Source organism: Carcharodon carcharias, chromosome 9 (assembly GCF_017639515.1).
Source record: "Carcharodon carcharias isolate sCarCar2 chromosome 9, sCarCar2.pri, whole genome shotgun sequence".
In the NCBI taxonomy this organism is placed as follows: Eukaryota; Metazoa; Chordata; class Chondrichthyes; order Lamniformes; family Lamnidae; genus Carcharodon; species Carcharodon carcharias.
This window is the reverse complement of record NC_054475.1, coordinates 90605366-90619521: the sequence shown is the minus strand read 5'-3', so window position 1 is coordinate 90619521 and position 14156 is coordinate 90605366. Positions and strand designations below refer to the sequence as shown.

General features: G+C 41.1%; 1 protein-coding gene and 1 long non-coding RNA gene across 4 annotated transcripts in view; one reads left to right on the top strand and one right to left on the bottom strand.

Annotated features, from left to right (window-relative positions):
- The window catches only part of LOC121282528, a 124679-nt gene that overhangs the window by 21009 nt on the left and 89514 nt on the right, over positions 1-14156 (top strand). The gene's annotated exons all lie outside the window — the stretch shown is intronic.
- Positions 10842-14156, bottom strand: part of cenpi (centromere protein I) — a 95708-nt gene continuing 92393 nt past the window's right edge. Inside the window, exon 20 of the mRNA XM_041196253.1 lies at positions 10842-13058. Coding sequence (XP_041052187.1) covers positions 12951-13058 — 108 coding nt within the window. The 3' untranslated portion in view covers positions 10842-12950. The remainder of the gene's footprint in view (positions 13059-14156) is intronic.

The window sequence follows — 14156 nt, the reverse complement described above, 5'->3', positions numbered from 1 at the left end:
ATAGTGAGGAGGAAAGCCTTAGATTACAAGACGATATAGTTGGGCCGGTAAGATGGGCAGAGCAGTGGCAAATGGAATTTAATCCTGAGAAGTGTGAGGTGATGAATTTTGGGAGGATTAACACGGCAAAGGAATACACAATGAATGGTAGGATCCTAGGAAGTACAAGGATCAGAGGGACCTTGGTGTACATGTCCATAGATCCCTGAAGGCAGCAGCACAGGTAGATAAAGTGGTTAAGAAGGCATATGGGATACTTATATTCCATGCCTCGGCTAATAAAGACAAGAGCAGGGAGGTTATGTTGGAGCTGTATAAAATGCTAGTTAGGCCACAGCTGGACTGCTGTGTGCAGTTCTGGTTGCCACACTATAGGAAGGATGTGATTGCACTGGAGAGGGTGCAGAGGAGATTCATCAGGATGTTGCCTGGGCTGGAGCATTTCAACCATGAAGAGAGACTGGATAGGCTAGGGTTGTTTTCCTTAGAGCAGAGAAGGCTGAGGGGGGAACCTGATAGAGGTATACAAAATTATGAGGAGCATAGATAGGGTAGATAGGAAAAGAGTTTTCCCCTTAGTGGAGGTGTCAATAACCAGGGGGCATAGATTTAAGATAAGGGACAGAAGGTTTAGAGGGGATTTTTGGAAAAAAAATTTCACCCAGAGGGTGGTTGGAATCTGGAACACTGCCAGGGGGGGAGGGGGGGTAGAGGCAGGAACCCTCAACATTTAGTAAGTATTTAAATGAGCACTTGAAAAACCATAGCATCTAGGGCTGTGGGCAAAGAGCTGGAAAATGGGATTGGAATAGATAGGTGCTTGATGGCCGGCAGACATGATGGGCCAAAGGGCCTGCTCTTGTGTTGTATAATTATATGACTCAATGGTCACTTTACATTTTCAGCCATTTTTTGCTTAACATCCTTGGTTGTATTTCTTTAAAAGCACACAACTCTTCCTTAAAAAGTTCAATATGCCCATAAGTAACTCGTGCCTGCCTGTAATTGGCTTTTATGACATAGGTAATTAATGTACATCAGGAAAAGGAAAAACGCCTGTGGAACTCCGCCACAAACCTCACTCCAACCTGAACAGCATCTGTTGACCACTACTGTCTGTTTCCTGTCATTCAGCTAATTTTGTATCCATGTTGCTACTGTCCCTTTTTTTCTGTGAACTATAACAGCTCACAGGTCTGTTGTGTGGCACTGTATCAAATGCCTTTTGAAAGTCCCTGTACACCACATTAACTGCATTGCCCTTGTAGAATTAGGCTTTCTTTTCAAAATTATAGTACTGCTGGAATTTAGGTGCCATACCCTTAATTATATCTGTTGACATTGTATTCTGTATGTAACATAACAGCAAAGTATGATGGACAAGTTCAGTTGAATGTTAGCTAAAGTTTTGTACATGACATGTACAGAAGAGATGTAAAGATTTAATTCAGTCCATGTAAAGACCTTTGTTTAAAAGTCATTAAACCATGGGATAACTCCAGCGAAACCTTTTAACCAGTAAAGACTGCAAACATAAAAACAAAAAAACTGCGGATGCTGGAAATCCAAAACAAAAACAGAATTACCTGGAAAAACTCAGCAGGTCTGGCAGCATCAGCAGAGAAGAAAAGAGTTGACGTTTCATGAGGACTCGAAACGTCAACTCTTTTCTTCTCCGCCGATGCTGCCAGACCTGCTGAGTTTTTCCAGGTAATTCTGTTTTTGTTTAAGACTGCAGACATGCTCTGCCTGATCAAGAAGCTGTAAAATGAGATAAGTGCATATCAATCCCATCAAGTGGTCATTGTGATGAATAGCCACAGCAGGGCGGCACCAGGTCAAGGGTATGACTTTTTGTCTTAGACTTTGTGAAAGAGTTCATAAAGTCAAGGAAGCATGAATCTGGAGGCCCCTGAATAGCAGTGAATAAACTAGGTGCTACGACGTCTTGAAAATTGTGCACTATATGCCAGGCTCAAGGTTCCATCATGAAAGGACAGTTGGTAATTACTAGCCAATCAGATGGTCAGATAAGGAGTTTTATCCAACATAGCACAGAGCCAAGCTGGGAAAATTGTATAAAATAAGGATTTATAAGACACTAAGCATGTAGAGGAGAAAGAAGGTAGACTTCAATCGAGAGAAGAGCATTGCAGTCAACCAAGGTCAAGGACCAGTGTTTCACAGTTAATGAGACACTCTTACCATAGCTTTTGCTAAGTATCACGATTTGTACTCACTGTGATAGACTTAATAAATTCTGTGAAGCTTGTGAAAACACACTCCTATCCAGCATGGTCTGTAGCTAGTCTGAATTAACAGTCACTTTTCAATCGGCTCTCCCAACTTAGTATATCAGTATAATTGACCGAAGTCTTACAATTAAAGCAAACCCCAGATCTTACACCCCCATCAATCCTCTCTATTACCTCTTCAAGAAACTCCAGCAAGTTAATTAAACATAATTTTCCCTCAAGAAATCTGCGCTGGCTTTCTTTAACTGCATTGTCCATGCGACTACTAATTTTGTCCCGAAATATTGTTTCTAGAAGTTCTCCCGCCCCCGAAGTTAAACTTACGGGCCTGTAGTTGCTGGGTCTATCTTTCCACCTTTTTTTGAACAAGGGTGTAACATTTGCCAGTCCTCTGGCATGATCACCCCTATGAGTCTAAGGAAAACTAAAAACATTATGGTCAATGCCTCCGCAATATCCACTCTCACTTCCGTCAGTATCCATGGATGCATCTCATCCAGTCCTGGTGCCTTTAGTACAGACAGCCTACCCAATACTGCCTCTTTAAACCCATCTAATGTCTGAATTACCTCCTCTCATCATGGCTTGGGTAACATCTTCCTTGGTAAAGGCAGATGCAAAGTATTCATTTAATACCTCAGCTATGTCCTCTACCTCAATGTGGAAATCTCCTTTTTTGATCCCTAATCAGCCCTACTCCATTTACTATTTATATGCCTGTAGAAGACTTTGGGATTCCCTTCATGATGGCTGCCAGTCTCTCTCCCTCTTTGCTGCTCTGTTTTTTCACCTCTCCTCTAAACTTTCTATATTCAGTCTGATTCTCAATTGTATTTTCCACCTGAGATCGGTCATAAGCACTTTTTCTTCTTTAATTTCTAACTTCTTTGTCACCCTGACAGCTCTGAGTTTGTTTGCCCAGCCTTTCCCTTTTAAGGGAATATACCTTGACTGTGTCCAAAGTCTCTCTTCTTTGTTCTAATCCACTGTTCAGCTACCATTTTTCCTGTTAACCTCTGACTCCAATTTATTTAGCCCAGATCCGTTCTTACCCCATTGAAGTTGGCTTTTCCCCGGTTAATTATTCTTACTCTGGATTGTTCCATGTCCTTTTCCATAGTCAACCTAAACCTTATGATACAATGATGTCTGTAACCTAAATGTTCTCCTGCTGACGATTGAAGAACAATTCCCAAGAACCAGGTCAAGCCGTACCTCATTTCATGTTGGACTGGAAATATATTGCAGTAGAAAATTTTCCTGAACACACTCTAGAAACTCTTGTTCCTCTTTGCCCTTAACACTAATTATCCAACTATAGACTAGGGTAGTAGTAAAGTCTCCCATTATAACTACCCTATAATTTTTGCACCTCTCTAATTTCCTTGTCATTGGTGGCCTATTGACAATGCTGAGTAATGTAATTGCACCTTTCTTTTTCGTTAGCTCTAGCCAAATAGACGATATTCCTCGACCCCTTTGGGACATCCTCTTTCTCCAGCACTGCAAGGCTCTCCTCAATCAATACCTCCACCTCTCCCACTTTGCTTCGTTTCCTGAGCACCTTGTATCCAGAAATATTTAGCACCCAGTCCTGACCTTCTTTCAACCAGGTCTCTTCTATAGCCACAACATTGTATTTCCCCATGACAATATGCCCCTGTAACTCACCAATCTTACTTACCACACTCCATGCATTCACATACATTCACTGTAACCCTCATTTAGACTTTATTTCTTACTCTGAGCCCACTTATTAATTTACTGTCTTCTCCCAATATTCTGTGCACCTTGATATTCCTCTCTGGTATTATCTCTTGGTTCCCACACCCCTGCCAAATTAGATTAAACACTCCCCAGTAGCACAAGCAAGGAACTCAGGCTGTCTCTATTTAAGTGCAACCCGCCAGCCTATACACATCCCATCTACTCTGCACAGCAGAGCCACCCGTGGTGCTATGGACTTGGCTCTGGCTGCACTGCCCCAGATGAACTATCACTCATCAGTATTCAGAATGGCTGAAACAGTTTTTAGAAACCAGAAGAAAAAATGCAAAACAAAAACAGAATTACCTGGAAAAACTCAGCAGGTCTGGCAGCATCAGCGGAGAAGAGTTGACATTTCGAGTCCGCATGACCCTTCAACAGAACTGAGTGAATCCAAGAAAGGGGTGAAATATAAGCTGGTTTAAGATGTGTTGGGGGGCGGGGGGGAGAGAAGTGGAAGGGGTTGGTGTGGTTGTAGGGACAAGCAAGCAGTGATAGGAGGAGATAATCAAAAGATGTCACAGACAACAGAACAAAAGAACACATAGGTGTTAAAGTTGGTGATATTATCTAAACGAATGTGCTAATTAAGAATGGATGGTAGGGCATTCAAGGTATAGCTCTAGTGGGGGGAGCATAAAAGATTTAAAAATATTTAAAAATAATGGAAATAGGTGGGAAAAGAAAAATCTATGTAATTTATTGGAAAAAACAAAAGGAAGGGGGAAGAAACAGAAAGGGGGTGGGGATGGAGGAGGGAGCTCAAGACCTAAAGTTGTTGAATTCAATATTCAGTCCAGAAGTCTGTAAAGTGCCTAGTCGGAAGATGAGGTGTTGTTCCTCCAGTTTGCGTTGGGCTTCACTAGAACAATGCAGCAAGCCAAGGACAGACATGTGGGCAAGAGAGCAGGGTGGAGTGTTAAAATAGCAAGCGACAGGGAGGTTTGGGTCATTCTTGCGGACAGACCGCAGGTGTTCTGCAAAGCGGCCGCCCAGTTTACGTTTGGTCTCTCCAATGTAGAGGAGACCACATTGGGAGCAACGAATACAGTAGATTAAGTTGGGGGAAATGCAAGTGAAATGCTGCTTCACTTGAAAGGAGTGTTTGGGTCCTTGGACGGTGAGGAGAGAGGAAGTGAAGGGGCAGGTGTTACATCTTTTGCGTGGGAATGGGGTGGTGCCATAGGAGGGGGTTGAGAAGTAGGGGGTGATGGAGGAGTGGACCAGGGTGTCCCAGAGGGAACAATCCCTACAGAATGCCGACGGGGGGGTGGTGAAGGAAAGATGTGTTTGGTGGTGGCATCATGCTGGAATTGGCGGAAATGGTGGAGGATGATCCTTTGAATGCGGAGGCTGGTGGGGTAAGTGAGGACAAGGGGGACCCTATCATGTTTCTGGGAGGGAGGAGAAGGCGTGAGGGCGGATGCGCGGGAGATGGGCCGGACACAGTTGAGGGCCCTGTCAACGACCGTGGGTGGAAAACCTCGGTTAAGGAAGGAGGGGGACATGTCAGAGGAACTGTTTTTGAAGGTAGCATCATCAGAACAGATGTGACGGAGGCGAAGGAACTGAGAGATGGGATGGAGCCCTTACAGGAAGCGGGGTGTGGGGAGCTGTAGTCGAGGTAGCTATGGGAGTCGGTAGGTTTGTAATGGATATTGGTGGACAGTCTATCACCAGAGATTGAGACAGAGAGGTCAAGGAAGTGTCAGAGATGGACCACGTGAAAATGATGGAGGGATGGAGATTGGAAGCAAAATTAATAAATTTTTCCAAGTCCCGACGGGAGCGTGAAGTAATCATCGATGTACCGGAGAAAGAGTTGTGGAAGGGGGCCAGAGTAGGACTGGAACAAGGAATGTTCCACATACCCCATAAAGAGACAGGCATAGCTGGGGCCCGTGCGGGTACCCATAGCCACATCTTTTATTTGGAGGAAGTGAGAGGAGTTGAAGGAGAAATTGTTCAGTGTGAGAACAAGTTCAGCTAGACGGAGGAGAGTAGTGGTGGATGGGGATTGTTCGGGCCTCTGTTCGAGGAAGAAGCTAAGGGCCCTCAGACCATCCTGGTGGGGGATGGAGGTGTAGAGGGATTGGACGTCCATGGTGAAGAGGAAGCGGTTGGGGCCAGGGAACTGGAAATTGTTGATGTGACGTAAGGTGTCAGAGGAATCACGGATGTAGGTGGGAAGGGACTGGACAAGGGGAGAGAGAAGGGAGTCAAGATAACGAGAAATGAGTTCTGTGGGGCAGGAGCAAGCTGACACGATCGGTCTACCGGGACAGTTCTGTGTGGATTTTGGGTAGGAGGTAGAAGTGGGCCGTCCGAGGTTGGGCTACTTTCAGGTTGGAAGCTGTGGGAGGAAGATCCCCAGAGGAGATGAGGTCAGTGACAGTCCTGGAAACAATGGCTTGAGGTTCAGTGGTGGGGTCATGGTCCAGGAAGAGGTAGGAGGAAATGTCTGCGAGTTGACGCTCAGCCTCTGCGAGGTAGAGGTCAGTGCGCCAGACAACAACAGCACCACCCTTGTCAGCGGGTTTGATGACAATGTCAGGCAAAAAATGCATATTGAGAAGTTATTTTTCCCCCCACTCAGTTGGTATTGTATACAGAAAATAAGCAGCATATACTTTTGAACATATTACTAGCAGATCTCTTGTGACTACTTTGAAAGTAATTTGGTTTTTAATCCGAATAGTTGATTTAAAAATCACATGAAAAGAACTGGTGATAAACAGCAGAATAGGGTAAATAAAAAAGGAGTGGGATAATATTGCTGTTAATAAAGGGCAAAAACAGACTATCAAAAATTTCAGGACTTTTTTTAAAAAAGGCATATGAAAAAGAGAAAGATCGGTTAAGAAAAAAACCAGTAGGAAAAATAGAAAGCTGGGGAATTAAAATTAAACAACAAACCTCAGGGGGAAAAAAGAGGTAAATGGAGTATCTAACAAAGCGCAAGAAAGATGAGAATTCAGATGCCTCTAGCATCGAAGCCTCAAGCTGCTGTCTACAAAGTACTAGAGTTAAGAAAACTCACTTTGAAATTGACTATTTCAGGACATTGTGTATTACTTTGCCTGAGTCTTCTAAAATGTGTGTCTCACTGTTGCCTTTATAAAAGTGTAACTGGGGGTTTAGAGTAATTAGGGAACTTAAATGTTATCATAGTAGTAATTTGCAGATATTGTATGTACTTAAAATCACTTCTTCTATTAATAAAGGTTTAATATAGTTTTATAAGAAGCCTATAAGACTTGCTGGCATCTCAAAATATATACAAATTGCAAAACAGTTGTGGCAATTGTTTTAAGTTTCCCTTTGTGATTTGAGCAGCTCAGCATATACCATCAGCTGTACCATAATAGTGAGTGACTTAGATGGGAACACCACAACCTGTGAGTTCCCCTCCATCTGCTGCCCTTGTCCTTCTAGATGGTAGTGGTCGTGGATTTGGAAGGTGTCTAAGGAGCCTTGGTGAATTCCTGCAGTGCATTTGATTTACTCAAAAGAAGCTTGCAACTTGATAAGAAGACTGCTAAACTTAAATGAAACCAAGTAATTCTCAATATTAGGCTACTGAAGCTCCTGGCAATTTCTGAGGAAGTTTTTCAAATTCCTGTACATGCAATATTACATAGAATTTACAGCTGTTATGATCCTAGACCAGAACCCCCAAGGTGTTGGTAAGATCAGGTTAGGGGCTAATAAGTTTTGTTTAAAATAGACAAAGTTTGAGATGCAAGACCCTTGCTTGGTGAAGAAAGCCACCAAGATTCCACACATTTTGAACAAACAAAACTAAACTTTTCAAAGTCAGAAAGATAAAACAATTTACAATATCTATCTTATACTCTAACATTCAGGGTAAATATGAGCTGCATATGAATTAGCAGGCAAACTGTGGTCGAGTACACCACTCTGCACAACAAATGCGACTTAAGCAAAGTTCACAGATTTCTCAACAACCCACCCAGAATTCAGTAACTCCGAGTCAACCAATTTCACTGAAACTCTGTCTCTATCGAAGATCTAACCTGGGAATTTTCTCCAAAAGTCACTCCAACACAGACAGCATCAACAATGGCCCATCTTGCAGTGTTTCAATCTAGTCTCCCAAGATTCCGTTCCCCTGGATTACTGAGTAATGCACTCAAACGCCAACTCACAAGCTCAGCTTCAGCTCTTCAGCTATGCCAAACAGAACACTAATGCTTCAAAAGGGTACGTTTGCTTCATTTGGCCTGCAGTATGGAGTCACCATACTTGGTGCCTTCTTGGATCTTCAGGGTGTCTCGTGAGCCCTCTTCAATTACCATATCTGGACAGCAACAATGATGGCCCGCCTCACAGGATTTCAATCTCATCTCTTGAGATTCCATTTGCCTGGATTCCTGAGTACGCACCCAAGCACCAACTCACAAGCACTTCAGATCTTTGGCCATGCTGAGCAGAATTCTGCTGCTCCAAAGGGATGCCTTTGCTCCAATGGCCTGCAGCACATCCGCTGATCTTCGGCTACCTTCTTCCTGTCTGGAGCCCGTTTCTTTGTTCCTTTTTTTAAATGCTGAGCTGGGACTTTTCCTCGTACCCACTCTGGGACCCATCCCTTTGGGACCTCTTCCTGTCCCTTGCCTGGGCCACTACTCTCTGTCACAGGTTTTCATGTCGTTTCTCTCAGACAGGCGCACTCGGCCCAAAGAAAGTAAAAATGCCAGTCTGCATATGCACAAAATGCCCAACATCTTTTGGGAGTTGAAGATCCTAACTTCCACTCTCAATGCCAAGGTAAGCCTAGTTTTCATTACACAGCCCAGAAACAGTTTATTCAATCCAACTGGTCTATGCCTGTGTTTATACTCCACACAAGCCTCTTTTCACCCTATGTAAGCCTAACAGTAAATCTTTCTACTCCTTTCTCCCTTATGTACTTACCTAGCTTTCCCTTAAATGCAAGTTATTCACCTCAACTATTCCTTGTGGGAGCAAGTTTCACATTCCAACCAATTTAAGTTTGTATGTTAGATTCATGATCTCTCATTTTGGACACTCCCACATATGAAAACACTTTCTCCCTTAAATAATTTTAAAGACCTCAATTAAGTCATCCCTCATTTTTCTCTTCTCTGGAGAAAAGAGCCCCATCTTGTTCATGATTTCCTAATTGATAAAACTGGGAAGTTAAAATTTTCTTGTAAATCATTTTTGCACCTTCGCCAATACCTCTATATCCTTTGTGTAATACAGATACCAGAATTAAAGTGCAGCTTAACCACAATTCTATACGAAATTTAACTAAACCTGGAGAAACAGCACCTCATATTCCGATTAGGCACTTTACAGCCTTCCGGACTTAACATTGAGTTCAACAACTTCAGACCATGAACTCTCTCCTCCATCCTCACCCCCTTTTTTAAAATAATTTTTTTAAATTTCCATTTTTATTCATTGTTTTAACCCCACCTTTTAGCCCATTTCAATCTTTTTACCCCACACCATCCCCTCTTCTCACCCCACTACGGCCATCTGTCACTTGCTCATTCTGCTTTCTACTCTTAATGTCACCAGTATCACCACCATTAGCACCTCTTCGACCTTTTGTTTATGACATCTTTTGCAATCTCTCCTTTGCCTCCACCTATCACTGACGTTCCATCCAGCTTCACCTAACCTAGCCCCCCCTTAAACAGTATATATTTCACCACATTTTTACTTCTTTTTAGTTCTGAAGGGTCATACAGACTCAGTTAACTTTTTCTCTCCACAGATGGCTGTCAGACCTGCTGTGTTTTTCCAGCACTTTTTGTCTTTGTTTCAGATTTCCAGCATCCGCAGTATTTTGCCTTTAACTAAATCTCGTTTGCTTGTCAATTCTATCCTTTTAGAAATGGAAGAATGAATTGTCTGTCATGTGGCTATTGGACAGTTGGGTTTGCTGCATTTAGCGAAACAAAGACAAGTACCTTGATTGCCCTTTAAAGGATCTGGAGGTGCTGTGGGTTTAAACCAAGCATGAGTTAAGCCTGGATGGCAGCAGGAAAGTAGGTGCTTGAGATGTATTGAAGAGTTTCAGCAGAGATTTGAGCAGTGTACCTGAGGGTAGAAATGAATGATGACAGGAGAGAAGGGCATTTGAGGGTTGGTAAGAAGAAAGGGAACAGAAATAATGGTATTTGGGTCCATAGTGGTAAATAAAATCCATATACATATGGACACAGAGAAATTCAGTTACACATGGCAATGCCCTGGTTATATACAGAGAGGAGACAATAGAAGAGAGAAAGTTAGAGGTCCCGTGGTGGGATGTAGTTGATGGAATTAGAGTGGAGCTGGCTTAGGGCTTGACAAACTGGTGTCCATGTTTTGAGACAGGCAGGTGAGTTTAAAGGATATAGTACCAAAGGACGCGGAGGTACTTAATACAAAATGAGAAGCCAAGGAAATCGATTGTGAAGGAGCATGGGTTGATCAACTGGAGGCAAGTAGTGGCCTCAGTAATGAATTCAGTGTACCAGTGAAAGATGAATTGAGTCAGCAACAGGGTGGGGGTTGTGAAAAACAGCAAAGCAAAGGCCATTTAGCAACAGCGGAGCAGAATTTGGAGCGGGGTGGGAATCAAAAACAGATCAAGGTTAGCTCATTGCAGAGTGAACAATTTTAAGTTGAAGAGTTTTTGAAAATACCTCTTATGGGGCTATCCATCAGACCCTCTGTTAACCCTAAGGAGTTTTTGTTAATGTTGAAGCTATCCATGTGATGACAGTTGCAATACCATTAGTAAACATTGTCTTGGTGTGCGTCATTGATTGATGACCTCTGTTTTCATGTGTTTTACTTTTATTTTTGTATAAAATATTGACTCCATAGCAGTATTTATGAATACTCCATTTTTAAAAATGTTAAATTACATAGATCCAGGTTATATATGCATCAATTCAGTGACCACAATACTGCATGTACCACAGATATGCTTACGTTACAGATGTGATACATACTATTTCTGGTCCTGATTTTGCTAAGAAAACAATGGGGAATTTCGGGGTTTTTCTCATCACAAAAATAGATTTACCACAGCACAAATATTTTTCATTTGTTTTATAAGTCCTTTGAATGGATGCCATGGAGAATAGCTGAAATTTCTAATGATGTATTTGATCCAACTGAGACAAAATCCCTCACAAGTGACATTTGCTAGCAAATGAAGTTATACAAAAAAGTGAATTAGAAAGAAACTAAAGCATACTTTTTAAAACTTAGATATTTGACAGTTTGTACATATAGGGAAAATAAAATAGACAATCCAAGACAATTCAATATTATATGCAATATTGCTATGTAATTATAATTTAAGTTCTAAGTATATTTGGCATATAATATGCAGGGTTAATCAAATCAACCAGGTTGATATCCGCTTCAACCTGCAAAGTTTTTGGTATTCACTCTGCGGGCAGTCATAGCAGAGGTTACCAACAAGCCCAATTACTTTTAAAATACTTTCGATTGCAAGTTCAGGTGACCCATGAGGGAACAATCCACTTGATTTCTTCCACTAACACCAGCTTCTTTCCATCATCAATAACAAACAGTCCCCATCACTGATATCATCCTCACTTATCACGAATAGCTGCTTATAATCAGGCAAATAGCACAAAACATCACCATAGGCATCAGTTTCAAAGGCACTGCTTAAAACGTAAAGCTGTTGTAACCCCTGGAAAAATGGCATGTCACACAGATCTTCCACTGGTTACAATGAACAAGAGAATCCTACAAAAATTCTCTCTGTTCAAAAGTCTTTAAACAGTTGTGTTTACATGCTACATTTACCAGTATTTGGAATTAAGGAAAAATAAAATGTTAGGTTTTCTTTAAGTAATAAAACAAGACTCCTTATACTATAAGGTCAAGATGGGCATAAACACATTTTAATTGGCTCTCAGGTTCCATTTCAAAGACTACTTTCAATAATTGTTAGAAAGAAATTTATCTCATATGTAAACTTTGGGAAGAAAAATGCTATCTATAATGGAAATGTTACGCACCACTATAAAAATACAATTATTTTATTTGCTCTTTAAACTTTAAAGTACTTTAAACACCTGAGGCATTGGTAAATAACATTTCACAATTCTGACTTTAAAAAAGACTTTCAAGATCAGTTGTTGGCAACAACAAATTGTAAGCACTGTAACAATAATTTGGTCAAATAATCAACATTTTATTCACCTCCTCCAACCTATACTTTAAAGAGCAACATGCTCAGCAAGCCTACATTGTAGATGCCCAGTGAAGGTTTGCTGTACAGTTGTGCATTCCAACAATTTTTATAGAGTAAGAAGTGATTTCAGAAACCTCTTGCTATGGTCCACTGAGCTTGAGGAAAATAAGACACTGCTAACACATGAAGCAGAATACTTAATGCAAAGCCAACATTTTATTGGCAAGTTAATGGTTCAATTATTTATGAACATAATCTTGCAAAATGTTAAGGCCTTTTTACGATGATTATGTTGTCCAATACCACTCTCAATCACACTATACTTTGTCTTCACTTTTTTATGTACTGACACATATTTCAATAAAATAATATTTACACTATGAAACATTCCACATTGTCTGGTATCTTTGTGTGCATCCTCCTCAGTTGTTCTGAATCATTATAATATAGTTTAATGCCACACTGCACTTTAGCTCTTAGACATCTCGTGTTCGGTGGGTTCCCAAACAACACAACAAACCTGTTGGGCCAATGTATTTGGATTAACATATGGACCAGTTCCTCTTTATTTAAGACTCTTGCGTTTATTTATACATAAAATTATTCAGGAAGCAGCTGGGCTTCTTGTGTATTTAGGGAAAAGCAAACAGATGCTGTGAAATCTCTCAAATTCGTGAATGGTACAGTTTAGTAGTGCAATAGTTTGTAATTTAATGTTCTGAACTGGACACAGTGTGGATGCAGGATTCAAGGAAGTGTTTAAGTCCATCAAGCCCTTGGTCGTACAAATATTCCACGTACCAGTTCCACACTTTTCCCTAACCAAAAACAAATGATACAGTTAAAAGAGATTCCATAGAATGCTGTTCTGTCATTGGATAAATCACAGACATGACTTAGCGAAGTTCTACTTTGAGTCTGCCATTAATAAGGTAGTTGCTTAGAGAGATATATATATATATCTGCAATACTTTGCTCTTACAGTATTAAATACTTAAGTGTTAGAAATAAAACAAAAAGGAGACCTAAGAAATAAATGAAATAAGAGAGAAATAAATTGCATGCAGGATTGAGAGAATGAGACTATGGAAAAGAGAAATAATGTGGGGGTGAAAGATGGTGAGGAGAAACAGAATGAAAGTGAGGAAAAAAAGAAAAACAAGCTCACATTTATATTGCATCTCTTAATCCCTCATGCCCTGAATGCCAAGCAGTGAAGTTACTTTTGAAGCACGGCTACTGTTAATAATGTGGCAGCCAATTTGTATAAAGAAAAGCACCATAAAGAAAGAAATAAGATAAACAAGATAAATAACCAGACAATAGCTTCCCATAGTGATGCTGGTGGAGAAATTTGTGTTAGCTGGGACACCAGAACTCTCCTGCTCTTCTAAGAGTTACTTGGGTTTTTTTGCTCTTTTTAATTCATTTGTGGGAAGTGGGCATTGCCCATCTCTAATTACCCTCTAGGTGGTGGTGATAGTGAGCCATCTTCTTGAATCGCTGCAGTCCATATGACGAAGGAACAGCAATATATTTCCAAGTCAGGAAGATGTGCGAATTGGAGGGAAACTTGAAGATGGTATTGTTTCCATGTGTCTGTTGCCTTTATCCTTCTTGGTGGTAAAATTTCGAGATTGCACCAGTGGTGAAGGAAGAGAATGTTTAAGGTGGTGTATAGGGTGCCCATTAGTAAGTTGCTTTGCCCTGGATGGTGTTCAACTTGAGTATTGTTGGAAATGCATTCATCCAGGCAAGTGTAAAGTATTCTGTCACACTCCTGACCTGTGCCTTATGTGTAGTTTAAGTTTGAGTGAGGTGATCTGCTTGCTACAAAATATCCAAAGACAACCACCACGATGGTGAGGGATTCTGTGATAGTAATGCCAATGAACATCAAGGCAGGTAGTTAGACT